Source organism: Rattus rattus, chromosome 11, assembly GCF_011064425.1.
Source record: "Rattus rattus isolate New Zealand chromosome 11, Rrattus_CSIRO_v1, whole genome shotgun sequence".
Classification (NCBI taxonomy): Eukaryota; Metazoa; Chordata; class Mammalia; order Rodentia; family Muridae; genus Rattus; species Rattus rattus.
This window is the reverse complement of record NC_046164.1, coordinates 85321614-85344993: the sequence shown is the minus strand read 5'-3', so window position 1 is coordinate 85344993 and position 23380 is coordinate 85321614. Positions and strand designations below refer to the sequence as shown.

Genomic DNA, 23380 nt, shown 5'->3' with positions numbered 1-23380 from the left:
CGAAACAAACAAACAAAAAAAGTGTCCAGCAAATGCGTAAACTGTGCTATCATTAGCTGGAATGCAGTTTTGTGCTTTCCCAGGGCTTCTATCTATAAAGCTCATGGTAGCAGGGACTCACAGCAAATTTAGCATTTAAGAGATTATCATTTCTCATCATGAGGTAAAAAAGTAATTTTCATAGGGTATAATGATAGGACATATATCAATTAGTAGAAAGATGCCCTGGGAGGTCTATGAGACTGGTTTACTATGGAAGAGATAAGCCAAGCCAAGACCGCCAGGGAGATAACAGAATTCTTGTCCCAGCATAGTGTCTCCCCTCTCTGTACCTTTCCTTTGCCCCAGTGGCTGCTAAGGTACCTTTGAAACACTGGTTCTCAACCTACGGATTGTGACCCTCACACAGGAGTCGCATATCAGATATTTATATTACAATTCCTAACAGTAGGAAAATTTCAACTATGTAGTATCACCAAGATGATTTTATGGTTGGGGGTCACCACGACACAGGGAAGGGTGTTAGGAATTGCCTTAGGAAGGTTGAGAGCCACCCGAATGAGCATGAGCTGCAGCGCTCCCAGTCCCATGACTCCCTGAGCAGACACAGTGAGGACACACCGGCACACATAATCATAGTCCTGACGATAACTAAACTTTATGCTGAATACTTAAAAAGAAGGAAAGCAAGTTTGAATAGTTTTTGCTACTTTATTTTGTTATAAGAATGTATTTCAAAGTGCAAAAATACTAGGGTTTCATTGCTACGATTTGAGTGGCTTGCAACATCTTTCTCTCACCGACTACCTGCTCCTCAGAGGTACCTGACTGGGTCGTTCTATATCCCGATTTTGAGCAAAAAAATCCTGCCTAAATGTTTCCTCTGTGTTCTCTGTGATCAACATGGCGTTTCCTGGCGATGGCACGGAATTTCAAACTCTATAAATGCTGCTTAATCTCCTCACTACTTAATTTCCTAGATGACATCTATTTTCATAGATGACAGCCAAGAGTGGATAACAGTGAGGACACTCAGAAGATGCTGCAAACCTCATTCCCAGGCCTGAGGGAACAGGAAGCATGTGAGGATGATTGACTTGGCCTTGCCCCTGACTTACTAATAAAGCCCCCTGGTTGAAATATTGAAGGCAGTGGTTCTCATCCTGTGGCTTTTGACCCCTGTCAGATGGCCTGCATATCAGATATTTACATCATGATTTGTAACAGTAGCAAAATTACAGGTATGAAGTATCAACAAAAAAAATTTATAGTTGGGTGGTCACCATAACATGAGGGACTCTATGAAAGGGTTGTAGCATTAGGAAGGTTGAAGACCACTGCTCTAAGGAAAACTGCTTTCCATTTCCCTGGTGTTTATGACCTTTAGATCTTAAAAGATAGTGGGCAATCTCTTCTCCTTTGTGAACTTTCTAGATCTCTCCAACAGAGTGCACCACCCTGCTCTGTGCTCTTGGCGCGTGGCTGATGTGTCTTGTCTGGCACTAATCATTTTGCCTTATGGTTAGTGTTCACGAGTCCACGTCTATCCAGCACTTGGTAAATGGGAAGGGATGGATACTGAGATCATTACAATATTGTTTATCAAAGATGGCTATTAACCGACTGGGCTGTAAGGAGATCTTGGGTAGCCAGATGTACCAGTGATGGTGAGGATCACTTGGGGATGAATCCCCTCCCCCGCTGCAAGCATCCATGGGAACACTGCCCCCCAACAGATACTGCCTTCCACTCTGTTCTTAACATTCTTCCTTTTGGAACCTGCACACCGAACCTCCCATGGGCTGCCCCTTATTACACAGTAGCCTAGATCATTTTTCTAAAAGGGAAAGAAAATGTTTAGCAGCAGTTTACCAGGGAGCGTTTACATATCGCCAGTAAACACTTTAAAAACTAAAAAGATTTATCCTCCATGTGTGGTTTACACTAGTTTTGGGGTGTAGAGGGGTGAGGGCAAGGTGGAAAGGCTTCACTTTCGTAGTCTCATATACACGCCTCAGAAGACACAATGATGAGACGAAAATTTTGGGTTAAATTTCTCCTAGGGATTTTTGCATGGTTACTCCAGCTTAGATAAAAGGCTTTGGGTTACAATACTGATGGTTCGAATGGGTTTGAATCATGGTTGTTCTTTGATAATAATACTGTTTTTTTTTTTTGCTTGTTTGTTTGTTTACTTCATGAAATGGAAACGGGAAAGCATATTAAAACTCAAAACAATGAAACAGAAAACATAAAAGGTAGTCTAATAGTCAGAAAACACTGGTAAACTAGCGTGTGTTAAGTATCAGGGACATATTTATACAAAAAAAGTAAGTCTGAGGGAAAATTCTACCCAGTCATTCTTCTCCCAGTCCCCGTAAGTAACAAAGTGGCTTATCCTATTGTACCTGCCATGGTTTAATGCTGTACAAGTGTGGCCTGCTGAGAGCATCCAGGACTTCTTGTGCATGTAGTTGTCTTGCCATGGAAGTGTCTTGATGCAGAGCTGCTAGAACCAACTGTCTGGTCAGTTGGCTCCAGGCAACTCTGTGTAATACACGCTACAAGCAAGCTTCTTCCTTTATGGAAGAGTGCATGAATCAAATCAATAAAGACAACAAGAATCCCAGAGCTCCCTTTGCAGCAAGCGCCATAGGTCTGTTTTTTAGCCCCCTATGTACCTCACCATGAGGCAACCTTCTGTTCCAAAAGGACAATGTTCTCGATGGATACCTTTCAGTGGAATCTTCACAGTGCGAAGACCAATAGATATACCTTCAACTTCCCAAAGAGCATCAGGGGAGGGGCCCACTCCTTGGCTCAGTGACAAAGCCCGTCAGAGTTATGCTTTAAAGCCAGTCTGAGGGTTTGACATTTGACACAACGTGGACATGGCTGTCAGGAGAAGAGGTGCTGCCATGGCTTGGTCCTGGGCTTCTGCAAAGTCCAGTTTGTAGCTGGTACGGTGCCTCTTCAATGTCATGCTCCAATAAACTCAGTGCTTGGCGGTGCCACCCGCAGGTACTCTGCATTTTCAGCTGTGGGGCCCTTAAAGATGCCATTCGGCTTGGCTTCTTTGGGAAAGAAGTCCTGCTGGTAGTCAGGGTTGTCCAGGCTCATTTGGTGGCTGCCTTTCTGGATCCAGAGGGCAGAGCTGTCAAACCCACTACTGAGGCAGGTAGGCTGGGCAGTGTTGAGATACTCAGGGTTGCTCACCGCATTGCTATGGGGATTTTGATAATGCAGGTCTCTTCCAGGAGCTGGATGCAGGGGCTGATTGTGATAGACTGGGTTCTGCACAGAGCCAGCCGGCCTCTTGGGAACAGATTGGTTTATATATTCTGAAATGAAGAAGAACGCATGCGTGAGTTAGTAAAGCTTCACCCGAAGACCCTGAAGCAGAATTCCATGGTTCACTGTGAGCGCTGCAAGTGTCCTCAGTGAGACAACTGAGATCCAAGAGCAAAGGAGTTCTGGAAATAGCATGGAGATGACCAAATAACCTGTGTTATTTTCTGTACTTCTCAAAGCAATGGGCATAAGTGGTTTTTGCAAGTTTAAAGGATGATGTGGTGTGTGTGTGTGTGTGTGTGTGTGTGTGTGTGTGTGTGTGAGAGAGAGAGAGAGAGAGAGAGAGAGAGAGAAAGAGAGAGAGACACATGTATCCACCTTTTATATGCAGATGCATACACACAGTATACATACATAATACATGTACACTTTGCCACTTGTTTCCAAGCCAACAGATCTGCAGAAAACCCAGCTATCACTTGTACTTGTCACAGGCCTCGCAGCATGGTAAGATCTCTCTGTTTTGGCTTTTTATTCCCTTCACTGTGTCTATAAATTTGCCACCGTCTCTACCTCAGGATGTGGTGTGCCCCATTCAAGCATCCTGGATGTCACAGGTGACTTGTGCCTGAGAAAGTGGCAGTAGACACCAAGGCCTGATGGCTGCTTCCTAAGCACGCTACTCACCAGGCGCGGGAAGGAACGTGTCATCTATGTTGTCCTCTGCCAGGACGCTGGTGGGATCGGAGCTATACCGTTGCAAGAAGGCGTCTTCTTTGACACGGCAGCTCTGTGGGAAGGAGAGGCAAGGTTAGTCCAGTGGGGATTACTCAGCCTTTATTACAAAATAACTTCACCCATGCCTCATTAAAAATGCAGATTCTAGCTGTGTATGGTGGTACACATTTGTGATTTTAGACTTCTAGAGACTGAGGCACAGGGAGCATGAGTTCAAGGCCAGCTGGGCCACACAGATTCTGCCGCAAAAACAAACACACAAGAAAAGGGGATTCAATGGAGTCAGGGAAAGGAGATTTCTGACACGCTCCAAAGTGACTCCAGTGGGTTACAGACAAGCAAAGTCCTGATCAGTACACCTACCAGAACTTTCTGTAGGGATGGTGATGCCTCCCAATCTGTGTTCCATTACAAGGTAGTCATATGCCACTTGTGGGTAACTGAACACTTGAAATGTGTGAGGAATTGAATTTTACATCTTATTTCATGTTAGTTAAAACTGAATCAGTGACGTATAGTGGCTCCTGATAGAACAATGCAGGCAGCAACTGAAGCAATCTACTTCATCATGGTCAGCTCCCCCACAGATCCTCCTGGTAGATCTGGTGCAGACCTAATTATCTGCATTTCTAACAGCTGCTGGGAGATGCTGACGCTGTCTGTCAATGGACCACACTTTGAGTGATCCTGTGATAAGCGATTGCTTACTGTTGGCCTCAGGACTCCAGTCAAAGAAGCCATGGCATGGGAAAGAATGCACGGGAAGAAAAGCCAGTGTGATGCGGGCTAAGATGGGCACTTTCCCTGTGTAGCTTATTCGATTCTGTTTTATAACATGTCCATACATACCCCATTTCTATTAATGCAAGCCACAGCGGAACTGTTGCTATTTGCACTCTGGAAAAAAAAGAAAGAAAGCAATGTTGGTCATGGTACACTGGTACCTTCTCATCCATTTCCAGCGGATGCAGGAGGCGGATCTCATAGAGCAAAAATATTTCAATGTGTTTACTGTTTTCTTGAAGAGAAGATTTTTTTTGCCTTAAATTAGAGCTTTAGAAAAACTAGGCAATTAAATAACTAAAACCCTTAGCTGTTGATCATGATTCTAGGTTCTGTTTCGTTACACTTCACCTCTTTTATTTTTCTCTTAGTAAAATATAGAAAATGGAAAACAAGTCAACTTAAATCAGGAGAGAGAGAAGGAGAGGGAGAGGGAGAGGGAGAGGGAGAGAGAGAGGGGGGAGAGAAAGAGAGAGAGAGAGAGCGAGAGAGAGAGAGAGAGAGAGAGAGAGAGAGAGAGAGAGAGAGAGAGAGAGAGAGAGAGGCTGAGACACATACCAGAGAGCTCAAGAGTGGAGTCCGTGACGTGGATGGGCTGTTGAAGAAGCCTTGCTGTGGGATGAGGTATTCATCAGCATCAACTACGTCTTCCATGTCTTCCTCCTCCATCAGGGCTCGGTAAAAGTTGGAGTCTGTAGGGCTCGGCAAATGCATCCTTTCATCCCCCTGATGCAGAGATTTTAATAGAATTAGAAAGGGCGCAATGGAGCTCGCTCTGCTTCCTGGTTATAGGAGTAAGGGCCTTTATCAACAACTGTCTACAGGTTTGCTAGTTATAGTATAAGCCCTGTGATATATATATCCACATGAAGAACGGGTTAAGAGAGAGGAGAAAAAAATGCCATGGGGACATTTATCATCCACTACTCAATGCTCTGCAGTGTATTTTTGGTATATTATTTTACCGAAGCTTTAAATCCACAAAGACAAACAGTCTTGAGTTTGTTCTTCCAGATTTAGAGCCAGGCCGATTGGCTGTATAAGGTGGCACAGGTGTGATAAGGGAAGCCATGTAGGTTGACAGTGAAGTCTTGCTTCTCTGTTTAGCAAAGCCAGGACTCTAATTAGGCAAAATATGAGGTGACATTTGCATTGGGTCCAGGTTGGACTGCTCAGATGCAATGGTGACTTGGAATTGGGTGTAAGCCATCACGTATCCCCATGTAATCCAGTCACTGTATCTAATAGAGGCTGCTCTAATGCACAAAAGGATTTATTATCAAGAAAACGCCTCACGGGCTGTGTTGCTCTAGTATGGTGGCATCTGGAGTGATTGGAAAGACTTTGACAGTGGAAGGAAGAACAAACTTTGGCTTGGTACCTGGATAACAAGGTAGCGCTGTGGGTCTCTGGCCATTTTGGAGAATTCGAGAATCAACTCTCGGAACTTTGGGCGGCTATCAGCATCTATCATCCAGCCTGAGAGAGAAGCGAAGCAAAGCAAAGCAATGAGAACCCTGGGAGCAACAACAAGGAGAGCATTACTCGGAGCATTTTATGCTGTGATCTTGCTAGGCATGTGGATACTGAGTGCATATAATCTTTGTGAGAGCCTTGGCACATGGCTGACACTGGTTAGTTCTTGAAGCCCATGAGACGTTGTTGTAATGCCTTGTGCATTTGTTCCCAGTCTTATACAACAGTTTTCACCAGAGTAATAATAACATATAGGCTAGCGTTTTTCTATTTGCCCTTCCTTAGTAATCACTCTTGCATTATGATCTCCAGTGACCACAGGGTATTATTGTATACAATCACGACTGAACTACTCTGACTTTGGTATACCTCTGTATTTTCTTTGTCCTAATCCACAGCCTTCCAAACTAGAAACCAGATTAAATTTACAGAAACGTCAAGGTTACTGCATTTTCCATTCAGTTACCACTCATGCAAGTGACGAGGCTGGATCTGTGTCCTGTCTTTCTGTCTGTCCATCCATTTACCATCTAACTACGTATCAATGTATGCATGCACGCATGTATTATTTATGTATGTATGTACTATGTATGTACATATGTATTCACCCATGTATCAATTATCAGTGATGCAGATTGAACCTAGGGTCTCATAAGGCTAGTACTCTCTGCATAAAGCTATTTTTAGTAGTTAACAGTAATGCTTTGCTTTACCAATGGTCTAAACATAAATCCAGCAATGGGGAGGATAAACTGTGCACTGGAAATCCTGGTGCCTCTTGGGGATTCCATTTATTTTTTCAACTGGATATCAAGCTATTTTAGGCTAAACTGCTGTGTGACCTTAGACAAATCACGTAACCTTTTTGGGCCTCAGCTTCCTCAGCTGAAACCAAAGCAGTGAAAATAGACTAAGGCTCTGGTCCAAAGTTCAGAGATGTATTGTTATTTAGGTTAAAGCAGCTGTGCTGGTTAGATTTTTGTCAACTGGAAATGAGCTAGCGTCATCTGGGAAGGGAAACTTTAACTGAGAAAACGCTTCCAGTAGATTGGCCTGTCAGCAACATTGTGCTGATTAATGAGTTATGTGGGAGAGCCCAGCCCACTGTGGGCGGTGCCATCCCTTGGCTGGTGTTCGGCTGTTGTCTAAGAAAGCAGGCTGAGTGAACCAGGGACAGCAAAGCAGTAAGCAGTTTTCCTCCATCTCTGCTCCAGTTCCTGCCTCCAGCTTCCTGGTTTGAGCTTTCCCCCTAGCATCTTTTAACGATAGACAGTAAGCTGCAAGCCAAATAAAGCCTTTGCTCCACCAGTTGCTTTTGGTCAGTGTTTTATCATAGCAACAGAATGCAAAACCAAGACCACGGCTCTGTCATATTCCTATGCTGTTTCTATGCCAATGCTATCACGTGTGTGCTGTTCCTTTCAGAGCACACTTGTCGATTTGTGTGGAATAATAGCACCGATCCAAATGCACCCTCCTACTGGAATTAACATGATTAACTGCTTTACTGCAGGAGACCTCATATAAATCCACTGTTTGAAAGATTTAAGCCAGAGCAGAAACATTGATTCTATCAAACTCCCATGGTTACTCACTATTAGGCATTTTAAAACACTAAGTCTCTCTAGCAACAGGTCTCAAAATATAATGCAACTTTGTAAGTTCATTGAGCAACTCAGATAATAGAATATCTGGGAATAATGGCTTACGAAAGACTTCAGTTTTGATTTATGTCAGAATGAGGCAAGCAAGTGATTCCTAAAGAATGCTTGCTGGAGGTGTTTATGATGTTTCTGGAACTGTGTGGCCTGCCTTGAAGTCCTACTCTATTTCTTCCAGGAAATGAAGGCCTGGGCTATTTGTCTAAGAGCAGTTACATCTTCCAGGCCCATCAACATGAGTGTGGATGGTCACCCCAGTCACTCACACTTGACCATGATCATGTAGACGTCGATGGTGCAGATAGGTGGCTGTGGAAGGCGCTCTCCTTTCTCCAGGATGGATGAGATCTCACTTGCGGGGATCCCATCATAAGGCTTGGACCCAAAGGTCATCAGTTCCCACACGGTGACTCCTGGGCAGACAGAACAGGCGAAGAAAGTCATTGCTCCACGAGTTAATGATTAACACACCACCTACTCTTTATCCATTATTGTTGGTAAGTATTTTAAAACCTGTGTTTCTGTAGCCTTGAGCCATTGGTTGATTACTGATACCTTGGGCTTACCTATCCAGTAAGACAATAGCTTCAAGGATATACTAAGATCTTATACAAAAAATGTTTAGCTAAATGTGAGGCATATAGCTGCTGGCTGTTAAGTGGAATAGTTATAACCTTAAAGACAAGGACAACTGTGGTGCATAAGTTTGCTACAGAACAATGTCTGCTCACTTACACAACTGCTCCGATTACCTTATATGCACAGTAGTATAAACAAGGACCTTAGGAAGCAAGGTTGTAAACTTGCGCCATTTGCTATACAATGCTCTTTGGTCCGTAGCTAATACAATCTGACATTGGGAAACGTTCAGGGCAACCTGAATTTGTGTTCCATGACCACCTATGTCTAGATCAGAATAAACTCTCCCTTTTCCCTCTGAGGTGACAGTCGTGTTTTATAATGACAATGCTTTCTAGTCTTTCCCTGAATTGCCTCAAGGCAAATTCAAGGACCAAGTAAGTGCCTGACACAGGAACCAAGGACATTGCTGGTTAGGCCACAATAGGCTCAAGATAGGGGAAGAACAAGCCAGGGAGCCTTGGCAAGAGTGGTCTCCCTGTGAAGGTGAAGCATAGTCCTGTGCGTGGCTGTGCTGTAGCTAGAAGAGCTGGGCCCCGGTGAGACGGGTCTTCCTTGGGAACAAACAGTAACTGTCTTCTCATTCTTACTTCCTCTCCAGTTATTCTCATGGTTCACTCTTGCCAAGCCATGACACAGACAGATTAAACCAATCACCGCATGAAACAACGGGCTTGGCCATTTCATAAGAAAACATTGTTTCTCTATCAGAAATGCTCCCCCCCATGAAACCTCATTTGCTGTCCTCCTTTGGTTCACATCGAGTTCACAGCAGGAGCTTATGTTTGTTTGACCTTGGCAGGCAGAAGCTTAACCCACATTTGGGTCCTTCCCCCCCATGACCTTCCCTGCAGCATGTGTTCATGGCTGTCTCTAGTGATACTTGGTGTGGTAGTTAAGCTCCATTTCCTTTGTCAGATTCTCTTAGTTCAGTAGACAGACAGCAACTCCTTTATCCACGCTCACTGTCTTGCCAGGTAACACTTGCATTTCAGAGCATAGAATGTCACTTAACAAATAATGAGAGCTGGCTTAGCCTCAGTACAAACTCATTAGCGTCAGGGTTTGGACTCACCATAGCTCCAGACGTCGCTTTGGTGTGTATAAATTCGGTGTAAAATTGATTCCAAAGCCATCCACTTGATAGGCACCTTGGGACGATGTGAGATAAACCGGCAAGAAGACTGTTAGCTTACAGCTAAAACATTCAGTTACTCTACGTGTAATTACAGTTGACTAATGTGGTAAATCAAGTGACCTTCCTGCCAAGCTTCAGGCCTATGCTTCCTCTCAGTGGGTGGGTGGGGAGGGGGTTTAAATTTACCAGAGAACAGGTGGGTCCCGGAGTTACTTCGTGAAAGCTGAGGCTGAGAACATTTTGGGCAATGGACTGCTTTGATGAACTGAGTCTGTGGTATTTCCCAGCAGCCTCAGTTCCCAGACTTCGGGTATGTTTTCAATAGCTAAGTTCATGGGGTTGAGAGTGCTATTTAGAGACACACTGTCAGCATGACAGGAGGCCTGAAGCTGGGGAGGGCTGGGGGCCTTGTCGGGGGGAGGTCTGGCAAGGCTGTGAACCCCTCACTGCTATGACAGAGACCTTGAAGGAACTAAGAACAACACAGAGGGAAGGTAGCCAGCTCTCTCACTGGCAGTCCTGGTGTGAGTCAGAGACTCACCGGAATTCCCAGAACAGCAGCTTGTTCAATATGAGTCTCAAGAGAGTGTGCTACTAAATTAGTAGTGATATGGCCCAGCTGGTTGTTTGAGAGGTGTTTTCCTCCTACAGGAGGAAGTGGAACTCAACAATTGTTAATAGTCACCTGGAGATGGGAATTGACTCTCTTTGGTCTCCCTCTTCACGACTTCTCTCACCAAAACCCATTCACAAAGTAGAGGGTGACCCTGAGTAGACTTAGGTCATGGTGGCAGCTACTGTGACCCCACTCGGAATCTTTGGCAAATGCTGCCTACAGCTGACAGGTAGGGGGATGGGTCTGGGCTGTCAGGAAAATGCTTCCTGACTTATTCTCAGGACTTACTTTGCCCCCCTCTGCATGGTATTCTTTCTCCTCAGCACCAAGCAGTTTGGCCAGCCCAAAGTCTGTGATCTTGACATGCTGTGGTGTCTTTACCAGTACATTCCTGGCTGCCAAGTCACGGTGTACCAAACGCCGGTCTTCCAGGTAGTTCATGCCCTGAAACACAGAAGACCCTTCAGTGAGGGAGTGAACCATCCAGGGGATCCCCAGTGCCGTGGGAAGGTATCACCCGTGCACCTGAATGCAAGGTTAAGCCCATAAGCATCTCTAGGCTGCTCAACACCAGTGACTACATTTTTAGTCTTTGTACTTTGCTTGACAGACACTGCAACTTGCGGTAGGTAAACATTAAGAATTATCTGGAATGAATGACAAGACTCATGAAGCAAGCTATAACCACAGGTGGTCAAGGACTATTTCTCCATCCAGATGCTCAAGTGGCCGGGGTAAGAATAAGGCGCTGCTGTCGGGTGCAGACCTCAGGTTTCTGCTCTGACTATAGTTTGCTACCTTGAGCCCCTGAGGCCGTATGCATCAGCTCTAGCGTCATTTAAAGGGAGTTGACGCACATCTCATGAGGCCGTGGCAAAGCAGGGTTGCTTGGTTGCCTTTCAGGCTTACTTTCGTCATGTTCCTTGGGCTGTCATTTGTGAATCCCTCACTGATAAAGAAGACTTTGCCCAGCGTTACTTTCCAGTATCTTTTTTTTTAAATTGATTTTTAAACTAGAAGTATGGGAACACTGAATATGTTTTACAAAACACCCCCCTTCTCACCCCTTGACTGTCCCGTAATTCTGCTGCAATTGGAATCATCAATAAAGAAATACTGCCTGACATGTAGCCAGCACGTTGATACCAAACGAATTCCCAGAAACACTCCCTTTGAAATGCCATCTTTGTTCAAACTTTCTGGTGTCTCAGTTTTCCTCCCTGTGGGCAGATGGGCATTATTTTTGGCTTCTACTCCTTCTGTGGTGTGGATCGGGTGAACCTGGCTCCCTTGGCATTTACCTGCCCTGAGTCTGCTGACACTAGCTTACCAGCAAGGCCTTCTCTGTGCCGGGCCAGGCTCTTCAGGAGGCGCAGGTGAGAAAGAGTCAAGGGTGCTGATGTTGTGTCTGTCTTTGTTCCCACCCCCTCTCCTCTGTTCACAAGCACAGCACACCTCTCCTCTCTAGCCTGGGGAGTGGGCCCCATTTCCTACTTCCTATCAGAGTGAGGCCTTCTGAACTTGCTGGCACAGAGATGACCCAGAGCTAAGTTTATTGAGAAGACCCTGGAAGTGAGTAAGATTTTGGCCAGCTCTTCTTGTCCGTCCTAGTGTTTTCCCTATGATAGAAGCAATTCCACTTTGGTACACGTTCAAACTATACCTATAGACAGGGTTCATCCCCCAAACTTTTGGGCAAACTGTTTGCTTAGTTTTACACAGATTACTACATAAAAGATTATTGTTGACTTGGCCTATCCAGTGAAATAATGTTCCTTTTGAGAGCCATCTCCTGGAAGTAGATTTCCACAAGGACACAATCAAATATCCAGCACTGCGTTCCATTTTGGAAACCCTGTTGTCTTTCTTTCCTTGGAAAATGCAATCACTCCCCATGCCTCTAGTGTACATGAGCTGTCCCCGTCTTCATCATATTATTTAGGAAGTGACTGTTTTAGATGCTGTTCCGTTCATGTGTTTCTTTTTGAAGATTTGCACGCACAAGGAAATAAAGGTGAAGAGTCCTTGTGTCTGCTCAAGAGGACGCTGGCAGATCCTTTGCTGGACTAGCACTTCCAAATTAGGAATCACCAAGTGATTGGAAGTGAAAAGCCAAGAAGGAGCAGAAGCCGAAGAAACACTTCCAAACACACGATTTCCTTTCTCTGCCTCTTTCTCTTGTCTGGTTGAGCTCCCAGGCTGCCTCCTGCCTCAGCTCCAGCCACCTCTCTGAGTTACGAAGCTGTAACTCTGTCCTAGCCTTTGAGGCCCTTGTATTGTATAAAAGTAAGGACTCTATATATTAAATATGATGAACTTTCCCCACTAGGAAAGGAGTGCTAACACTTGGCCACCTGCCTGGGTAGGATTGTCTCACTGGTTCCCTCCCTGCCTCTCCCTGCCACCCCCCCTCCTCTCCTCTCCTCCCATCCCTCCCCTCTCCCCTCCCTCCCCTCTCCTCTCCTCTCCTCTTTCCCTCTCTCCCCCCCCTCCCCTCCCCCCTCTCTCCTCCTCTCCTCCCCTCCCCTTTCCTCCCCATCCCTCCCCCCTCCCCTCCCTTCCTCTCCTCTCCTCTCCTCTCCCCTCCCCTCCCCTCCTCTCCTCACCTCTCCTCTCCTCTCCTCTCCTTTCCTCCTCTCCTCTCCTTTCCTCTCCCCCCTTTCCTCTCCTCTCCTCTCTTCTCCTCCCTTCTCCTCTCCTCTCCTCCCTCCTCTCCTCTCCTCCCCTCCCCTCCCCTCCCCTCCCCTCCCTTCCCCTCTCTTCTCCCCCCTTCCCCTCTCCTCTCCTCCCTCCTCCTCCCTCCCTTTCCTCTCCCCTCCCCTCCCCCTCCGCCTCCCCCCTCCTCACCCTCTCCTTGCCCTCTTTTACCCTTACTGCCTTCCATCCTTCTCCATGGTGCCTTTCACTCTTCACACTGGAAGCTACTGTGTGGGTGTTGCACAGGCTTAGAGTGACAAGTGACACACAGTTTCTACGCAGAGGACCAGTCCCCTTTTCTCTTTCCTCCTCTGCCTTTGTCTGAAGCTTCTTGCTTTCTGTTCATTTATCATGCTATAAGGAGGACTTGAGCGCTCATTTCAAACCGCACGCTCCTACCAGTACTGACTCTTATTTAACTGCTTTAAATGTTTGGCAGACTCAGATACGGTGGTGCTCGCCTGTAATCAGAGCACATCAGAACTCCAGGAGGACCTGGAGTTCAAGGATACCATCGAATGTAAGGCCAGTTTGAGTTATTTGAGACTTTGACTGAAACGGCGATAAAATGTTCAGCACAAATTTGGTTCATGAGACACATGCTAAACATCTGTTAAAGAAACGATCAATGGAAGGGTGGCAGGAGTGCTGAGTGTTGAGGATGCACCAGTTACCGACATAGTGCAGCTGCTTCTCCGAGTGGGCACCTACAGGACCGACTTGTTAGAGACACAAGGGTTCAGATCTAGAGCAGGCTGCTTCCCAGACAAACTCTCAGTGTCTAGCCACCATGGAGATTAGCCCTCACTTCCCCTGCTGGGGCCTTTGAATGAAATTTGTCAGCTGGACCAAAGCTGCTTGTGTTACCAAAATCAAAACAACAAAAGTCTAGCATTTGGTGGTGTGTCAAGAGTGGATTGTTATTGTGTGAACCTGATAAATCTATAGAGCCCTGCGGCTCAGCACGCATACACACACATACATACACACACACACACACACACACACACACACACACACACACACACACACACACACTCACAGGCTCAAGACTCTAAAAGAACATCTCGGCCTTACTATAAGCATAGGCTTCCTCAGGAAAAAAGCTTGCAAAAGCCAGAGGAGAGCTCGTATATGCTCCGAGGTACACAGTTCAAGGAGGGTCTTACATGAAGTAAACTGGGGACAGAGAGATTAGATCAATTGAAACCTAGACACAACTCTATCTATTCACTGTGCCACACACTTTCAAGGCAGTTCAAGTTCGGGATGCCATCTCAGGGTTATATTTTAACTGGCTGCTACAGATAAGAGCTGTAATATTGCTTATGAACTCTCTGAAACTAAACAGTAATATCAGCACTGGCCCCAGTGGGGCCTCTTGGGAGTCTCATTTCCTGATTCTTTTTACTTAATTGAGTTTAACATATTGATTTTTGTCTCATGGCTCCAGGACAGTGAGAATGGATTTCCAACAGCCGAGGTTAAAAAGTGATTTTGAAGAGTGGAAGGTCAGCTTAAATGGGCTGGCCTCGTCGTCTGCCTCACAGGTCTCAAAGGTCTTTAGGGAACACTATGTTGCAGAACAAGAAAAGACTGAGTGTAGAGAGTGACATTTGAAGATTGATCTCCCAAGGGCTGTATATCTCACATACCTTGGGCAAAGTTCAGAGAGGCTACTGCAGGATCCATTTCTGTGCTGCTCTAGAAATAGTGATAAGGATAAGCCCTGGTTTAGTGCCCCTCATTTTCCTCTGCGATGAGGGAGAGGAGTTGGGAGGCAGATGGGGAAGGCTCCTGTGCTTTAGCTTCAAGGGCAGAACAGGAATAGTAGACACACAAGCAAGCGTGCACAGCATTCAGTCCTCATTCTGAGACTCGCTGGAATTTGGTGAACTTGCTTTTTACTCTCATATTGTGAGGGGATCAGTTTATGTTTACTACTTAAATGTAGTTACATATTTTTTATTTTAAATGATAAAAGGGAAACTTTTTAAATAAAGTAAAGCAACTAATTGGTCCTTTTAACATGGGTACTGCTGTGCTCTGTAGGTATTTATGAGATGTGTGCTTTGAAGACAATGGATCTTATGAGTCCTTTCTAGCCCGTTGTGGATAAGAGGAGTGGGTACACCGAAGCACTCTCTAATCTCAGTCCCTGGGAACTCCAAAGGTTATATGTAGAGAAGGGAATTCATTTTTGCCATAAATGGTGAGGAAAGTGTGATTCTCTTATAGTCTACCAATCTATATTGGTTTCTTCCCTAACCACCACCTTCCTCCTTTCTTCCACCTTCCTTCTCTTTCCTCACATCCTCCCTCCTTCCCTTCCTTCATCCTTCATTTTCAATCTTTTTGGCAGTTTAGCTCAGACAAGGAACTTGTATAACCATCAATAGCTAGAAAACTTTTGAGGCTGGTCAACGCTGTTGTGGGTCACCAAAGGTATTTGTGAGGTAATAAATCCTACTAGGAATTGCTAGGACTTTAGTTTGTCCCGAGCCACTAAATGCATCTGGGAAGTTTGTCTTTGCTATTGTAGAAGAAACACTGTTTAATACTGAGATATATTGTCACTAACCCAGGGGCAAAATTTTCTCCTTATCACCTGGGAAAACACTATGTTCCTCCTCTTTTGGGGGCATACACTCCACCACTTGGCTAGTTCTATATGGCACAGTAAGGTTTCCTTGTGGTAGACTATAAGAGAATTATACTTTCTTCACCATTTATGGCAAAAATGAATTCATGTCTCTATATGTATGTAACCTTTGGAGCGCCCAGGGACTGAGATTAGAGAGTGCTTCAATGTACCCACTCTTCTTATCCACAACGGGCTAGAAAGGACTCATAAGATCATTTCCTAAGCAGATGTGTCATTGGCAAAGAATGAACTCCCCCAAATATGGAAAGATTTCCAGTCAAAATAACCTTAAGCAAAATACAAGTAACAGGTTGAAATTATGATTCATATTATGTAAAACGCTGTAAGGAGAGGCAATCAAACCTCAGAAATGTATTCGGAATTGCTGTTTAAGGTGGGTGGGCACTATCGTACTTTCAGAAGGGTGGTTTTAGAAGACATTCAAACTGAAAGTTCACGGAATAGTAATACCATTTTGGTTTGGGCAAAAATCCTAAAGACTGTCTGTGTAGTGTGCTTGTGCGTGGTGAGATGGATTGCAGGGACTGCATGGTAGGTTGGCAGTCTACACTGAGCCGTGCCCCATCCTTAAGAGGACTCTCTTTTGTGGAAGCTGAGGTGCTGCATCTCCAGGAACCTCTGGTGACCTGGGCATCAGTAGTCATGCAAGAGAAGCGCTAGGAATGTAGAGTTCTGGTAGTTTTACCTCAGTATGGGGATGCAGCTAGGTCTTCTGTACAGTTGGGGAAATTGGTCACAAACTCAAGAATAAACTAGACCTCCCCAGAGATTAGCATGTGGAAATAATGGAAGCAGAGTAACATAGAAAGAAAGGAGTAAAACCTGAGAAAGGAGTGCATCATGCCCCTAGCTTAGGGAATGTTGGAGAAAATGTGAGCAGATTCCAGAGTTCAGGAGGGAGGACTTGGGTAGGCCTTCAGTCACCATCCTTTATCTAGGTTATAGTTCTTCTGGGTTAGCCAGACTTCAGATACTGAAGCAGGTTGAGTAGTGCCCCAAATTTTCACATCTATTTAAAACTGCAGAATGGAATTCTATTTGGAAATTAAAGATCTGATTACTTACAGATGTTGACATACATCTACCTGGATTTTGGATGGGCTCTAAGTCCACTGATTGAGACCTCTTTATTTGATATGTACTTATGGGACTCAACTTGATGCTTTTGTATGTGTTCCTGATGTGGAGAAACTAAGACAAGCTAAGTAGCATAGCCGTGCCCTCAGTTCTTTGTGGTGAGGATATTTAAAACCTGATGTCTTAGTATTTTCCAGCCCAGCGACTGGCATCTTTGTGTGAAGATAGAGGGGCACCTGGATACAGAGACAGGGAAAGTCAGCTAATCGAGAAGTATGGTCTCAGTGATGCTGATACAAGCTAAGGAGAGCTGGGGACACCAGAGGCTGAGAGGCAAGCAATGGACCTTCCAAGAGCCTTTAAAGCCAGTGTCCCTAGAACACTCTGAGGTTGGATTGCTGACCTCCAGAATGCTGATATCTGGAATTACAAGGAGACAGATTTCATAGTGAGGAGACACCAAATCCATAAGGCTTTTTCATGGCCTTGTCGGGAAACAACTACACACAAGCAATACACAGTTAACAGCAATGAGAAGCCACAGCAGCTGGGGCCCACACAACCCTGTCCTCAGACTACTAACACTCATAATTTAACACTTATATCCTGTGCAAAGCATCAAGGCTGGAAAATGGGCAGAGGCCAGCATACATGGCCATACTAGTTGTAGAGGACTGAGTGGTCCCAACTTTCCAGGTTGCAACTGAGACATCTTCTTAGATGGTGCAATCATACAAAGAGCATTTTGTAGTTTGGATCACCAGGGAGGGGGCTGTTGCTTTCCAGCATGCCCCCCAGTATCATACCAAGCAGGCCTCATCCTACGCCACATCTCTCATAAAGTTGGTCTCATCGTGTTAGATATACATGCACTTGTATCTCTGTTAGAGATGAATGAGGTGAGTTCAACATATCCTGCTACATGCTAGGAGCAACTGCCACAATGAGCAGGGTCTGCACATGCTAAGAACTGGTCCAGACCGAACACCCATTTCCTCTGCTTCTGTGGTCCCTTGCATATCCTTCAACATCTAACCGTCTAAAGGGGATGGGAACAAAGATCAGGCTTTACCACAAATTCCTTAAATTCAACCATGTGAAAATGAACAGTCAGAGAATAAACCAAACTTTCCAAGTTTGGTGCCAAAATAGGTTGCAGGGCTGAGACTGTGAGGGAGAAAATTGAAGATGAAAGTTTGAGTCCTTAAGAGGCCTATGGAGAGTTAAATACTTGATCTGTTGCTCTGTGCTCATCCTCAGCCCTGTGGGTGGAGGGAGTGTGCAATCCCTCAGCCACCCTCTGGCTCAGGAATATGGCTGTGATTGAGGACACTGAGGGAGCCCAACCAGTGGCCTCTTTAGCCATGCACACTAGGCTCGATGCTGGTCCTTATCTTGCACACATGTCCATACCATTGCCATCTCCTTAATCTGACTTCTTCTGGTCCCACTCCGTTTTGCTGACCTTACTATTAAATCCTAACCAGAATGCCTCAGAAATTCCTTCAGTGTTCACCAAAAACAACTCCAAAGAAACAAAGACAACATCCAGCATTGTTGTGTACCACTCACTGAGAAAACTATTCATGTGAAGTGGTTAGATTTTCAACATTAAGTATGTGACCATTGGTTTAGTGCTCAAACCAAACAATTGAATGTAATCTAAAATAAGGAAAACTATATATCCTATATGCAAATACACATTTATATCATCTCAGCAAACCCACGTACCCAGAATGGAGAAACTAATGGTTCTTCTTCCCTTCTCTTAGATCATCCTTGCTGCTTTTCTTAGCACTCTTACCAATGATCACTGTCACCCCTGGAAGACTAGGGCAGAATACAGCAAATCAAAGTACTTTGTATTATCTGGAAACATGCATCCTGCTTCTGAAACCTGCCATTGGCTCTTTGGGTACTCCAGGGGGCAGACCTTCCAATGTCCTTACCTTTGCAATCTGTACACACCAGTTGAGTAGGTACTGGGAGCCAATGTTGTCCTTATGTTCTCGGACATAGTCCAGGAGGCACCCATAGGGCATGAGTTGTGTAATGAGCTGGACAGTGGAGGTCAGACAGATGCCCAGGAGGCGGCATACATGAGGGTTGTCCACACTGGCCATCACGTAGGCTTCCTACAAGGTAAGGACAACACATGTATCACAATTGTTTCTTGGTTGATGGGAGAGGCACACGGATCCCTTTTTGTGTAAAATGAAATGTTTTTTTGAGTTACAAAGTCTGTACTCTGTTTACAAGTGTCAGGTTACACAAGGCTATTAAATGCCAATACACTGTGGGAGGTGGACTCTTTTGGGGGTGTTGCTTGTTAAGAGGAAAAGACTCAAATGGAATTTGCCATTGGCAAAAACTTTGATGGAAAAAAAAAGTCATCTGAATCACCATGATAATTTAAGAGTTTAGGAAATGCTACTGTCTTCCTTGAGAAGACCTTCCTCCTTACATTTCAAGGCTAATGACGGCATTATGGTTTTCCGGGATCCAAGTTTGGATCTCAGTACGTCCTGGACAGTGGACGGCATGCTCACTTCATCAGAAGCGAGCATGGGTCATCGGTACTGTTTTGCAGGAGAGATCTCTGAGTCAGCGAGTGTCCTAGAGGAAGGCTCTCTCCCTTCCTAAGAGGGAAGACTTGATCCAGACTGAACTGTGAACAGTGGCAAGAGATTTTAGGCAAGAAACCATCACCCCAAACTTTGGCAAAGATCAACTGGAGAAGCATGTTCTATGTGCCAGTTCCTGCCCCTGAAATGGATATTCATCCATCTGAGACACTCACACATAGTTACATGCTTAAACACACACACACACACACTCACGTACATACTCACACTGAAACACCCACGCATTCCCCCACGTACTCACACACACATATGCTGCAGTGTAGAAATCTGTTTTGCATTTTCTTTCCATTGCTTGGCCTAAATTTAAACTGGAAAGTATATGGGAAAATTATTAGGCCGTGGGATTGCCAGAAAAGCACAGATCACATCTCTCCTCTGGGTCTGGGAAGCTGTACAATCATAACAGCAAAGAAATCCTTTGGCTCTGCCTAATTTCTCGAGATGTGTTTGAGATTCGGGCACATATTGGATTCATTTTAGAGGGGGAGAGAAACATCTGCAAACTGGAGTGGTTTTGAGAAGCTTAACTGCCATAGGCTGATGATGCCTGGGACAGGAACAGAGCAGGGGGTGTGGGTGTCAGGCCACACAGAGCCTGGAGCCCTGCCAGTTGGTCCTACTAAAATGTGATAGACAAACAGAGCTGGGCTGTCACTTCCTGCCTACACCCAGCACAATGGGAGTGTTGTATAGTCTTGTGCAAAAGTTGAAGTGCTCTTTGTTCTTCCCTGTTTATTTTGGAAGTTGGGAAGGTGCATTGTGACCCGCATCAAATATGCTTGGTATCCCACAACAATCTTTGAACCAGCTGCAAGGAGGCAGCACTCATAAGGGAGACTCTAATGGCTTCTGTCCCAATCTCATTGGAGGTTGGTTTGTCCTCGTGGCTTCCGTGGCCTTGAAAGGCCGCTCCTTGTCACTATTGCTAATAGGAGATTTGAGTTCTTCTTTGCTGTCTTACTCATCTCTAGATTCGTTGTGCTACGAATTGGGGCAAAGGGTTCCAAGAGATGCTACATTGTTGAGAGTCGTAAAGTCATAAATCTTAAAAAGGAACAGTAGGAGGGCCTGTGAGATGGTTCACCATGTGACAGGGCTTGTTATGGAAGGCTGAGTGCTCAGGTAGGACGCCTGGAGCCTACAGCCTACACAGGGATGTAAGGAGAGAACCAACTGCATGACGTCATCCTCTGATCTCCACATGTGTGCTGTGTGCTGTGGAATATTCATCTTGGGGCATTCTCCTGTATGATGTATATGAGCTCGTGAGTTCTCTCTCTCTCTCTCTCTCTCTCTCTCTCTCTCTCTCTCTCTCACACACACACACACACACACACACACACACACACACACACACACACACACACCTTTAAGAAAAATGAAAGGGTAGGGACCTATGAAATTTAAACGTCCTTACCAGTTAATTAAGTGACTAAATTCCATGACAGGAGAGCTAGACCACAGAGAGTGGGGTCACTGGAACCATTTACAAGTACACACCAGTATTTAAGAAGCACGCCAACTGAGGGCTGTTCTTGTGGCCATGTTGATTGACGTGCTACTTAGTGCCCTGTTGAAACTGGCCTTAGAATCACAGGCTTTGCTTCGTTCGGCAGAAAACAATTCCTCCGTGCTCCTGCCCCTCACTGAGCCTTCCGGCCACAGTACATGGCCCTGTGTTGAAGGATGGACTGAATGTCTGGCAGACCCAGCCTCGTGATAAGCAACCCAGAAGGTCGTCATCTGCTAGCTGCTGCAGCTACAACAGCTGACACACAAGGAGAAGACCAGAGGTGACAGGAATGAAAATTCAGAGGGGAGGGGAGGGGAAACATGAGCAATGGGCAAAGAGAAAGAGAAGAACGGGAGCCTTCGGATGAGGGGTGCACTTGGCTTTTATGGCTTTACTCTTTCATCCCCCAAGGTCCCCAAAAGCAGATCTCCAGCTTCTTTTCTGGAGAATAGTTATCATTCAGAATATTTCCAAACTATCTTCATGTTATAACCTTATAAACAGTTCTCAAATCAACATTGTTGGGTATAATTTATTAGTGCATCCAGAGTGAATTAAAACATGAAATAAGGGAGCGAGATTGACTATACGATTTTCTTTTTAACAAATATGAGCGAGAGACTGTAAGTTAAACGTCTTCACAGACCCCTGGCTACGTGTCCTTGGTTATGTTAATAAGACTTGGCATTGGTTTGTAAACTCCAAAATGAAAGATAATTTTGCTTGACAAGTGTATTGCCACATGCATGATTTTCTGTGACATTGCATTCATAAATCACCTCTCATTAGCAATGTGCAATGCGGAGGTCCCCTGAGCATTCTCTGCCTTTCTTCAACTTTCCATTTTAGGATAGGTATAGTTTTCGACATCTTATTGGAAACCCAGGCAGATACTGAAGTGGGCTCTATCTAGTTCCAAGATGGCCCCTTTTTATTACCTTCTTTGTAGCGGGGTTCGGCCCTATCATGGGCTAAGGAAATTAGAAAAATAGAGGGAAATTCAGTAAAATAAAAGTAAAAAGATGTTCTTGTAGAACATCCTAAATGTCCCAGAAAGTACCAATCAGCACCACGGAGGAGGTGATATTTAAATTATTGGGAGAGGCTTAGAAGGTGAGGTAATGTTTTAGTAGGCTTCTACTGTCGATGTCTGGCTTCTTTTATAAACACCATAACAAGGACGGCTAATCGAGCAAAGCAAAGTGAATGGCCATTTCAGATTTCCTGACGCCCTCAGACGCCAGTCATAGAAATCAGAGTGACTTTCGTTATGCCCTCATCCCCTCATGTGTAAAACCTGTGCTCTGGGTGTCTCCTGTGGTCACTGTGGTCACCGTGGTAACCACTGGTCCTGGGAGGAGTATGTTTACTATGGGCTTTGATTCTTGGGGGTTCAGGGGTACAGTAAGTCTTGGAGAGAACAGTGCTTTCTATATCAAGAAGGACGAAAAGAGATCAAAACTGATAGTTTATGATGTAATGATGGAAAAAGCTCAGAACGGAGCATTGTGATACAGGAGGTAGAATCGGTGGTTTCTGAGATGAAGGGTGCACTTGACGTTTATGACTTTACTCTTCCCTCCCCCAAAGTCCCCCAAAGCAGATCTCCAGCTTCTTTTCTGGAGCATAGTTATCATTCGCAATACTTCTAAACTGTTACGTTATTACCTTATAAACAAGTGCTCAAACCCACATTATTTGGTGTAATTCATTAGTGCATCCAGAATGAATTAAAACACAAACTAAGGAAGCAAGACTGACTATAACGAAACCATGGTTAGCAAGACATAAAAGGAAACTCACATCAAGGATTTCCTTGTTGGCTTTGGGAGATGTGGCTTCTCTTAACTCCTTGATGGCCACAGGGATTTTCACTTTCTCGCCTTCTGGGATCCAGAGACCCTGAGATTAAGAAGAGGGTTGACATTAACCTGAAATCATCGTGCCAGCAGCATGTTGCCTTGTGAGCCTGATAAATTTTATTAATGACCCCAATCCTCAAGGGCTCTGCATTACAAAGCCAACAGTGCTCAGACTCTTTATATCTCAGAGGTTCTGAGCTATCCAGCGCTGAGAATCTGAATAATTTTTTGGATCAAAACAAACAAATACCATTTCATATCAGAGGAGCCTCTCTTTTACAGCAAATGGAGATTATCACAGAAAGCCACAACTGGACAAAAGGCAGAGATCAACTGGGAATCTTTCAGAGGAGGTGCCAGGAATACTGCTAAGAGCCAAAATACCAGAAAGTCTTCTGTGAAATGATTTTTCCTAGAAATGGCTGCGTTAAGTTGAGAACGTTGCAATATCAATGGGCATGCTAAGACAGAAGGGGGAAATTTCATGAGATCCTACCCTAGGGGGATAAAAATATTATGGGTAACTAATGACTGCAGAGAGGAGGAGAATTAACTTCTCCCAGAGATGAGCTTCCTTAT

At 44.9% G+C, this 23380-nt stretch overlaps 1 protein-coding gene across 1 annotated transcript in view; it reads right to left on the bottom strand.

Moving 5' to 3' along the window:
- Window positions 1–2175: 2175 nt before the first annotated feature.
- Egfr (epidermal growth factor receptor) overlaps window positions 2176–23380 on the bottom strand; it is a 164591-nt gene continuing 143386 nt past the window's right edge. The window contains exons 19-28 of the mRNA XM_032916153.1: window positions 22743–22841; window positions 18731–18916; window positions 10631–10786; window positions 9664–9739; window positions 8216–8362; window positions 6194–6291; window positions 5371–5538; window positions 4879–4926; window positions 3979–4081; window positions 2176–3341 (exon numbers count right to left, since the gene is read on the bottom strand). Of these exons, the coding sequence (XP_032772044.1) occupies window positions 2980–3341; window positions 3979–4081; window positions 4879–4926; window positions 5371–5538; window positions 6194–6291; window positions 8216–8362; window positions 9664–9739; window positions 10631–10786; window positions 18731–18916; window positions 22743–22841 (1443 nt within the window). The 3' untranslated portion in view covers window positions 2176–2979. The remainder of the gene's footprint in view (window positions 3342–3978; window positions 4082–4878; window positions 4927–5370; window positions 5539–6193; window positions 6292–8215; window positions 8363–9663; window positions 9740–10630; window positions 10787–18730; window positions 18917–22742; window positions 22842–23380) is intronic.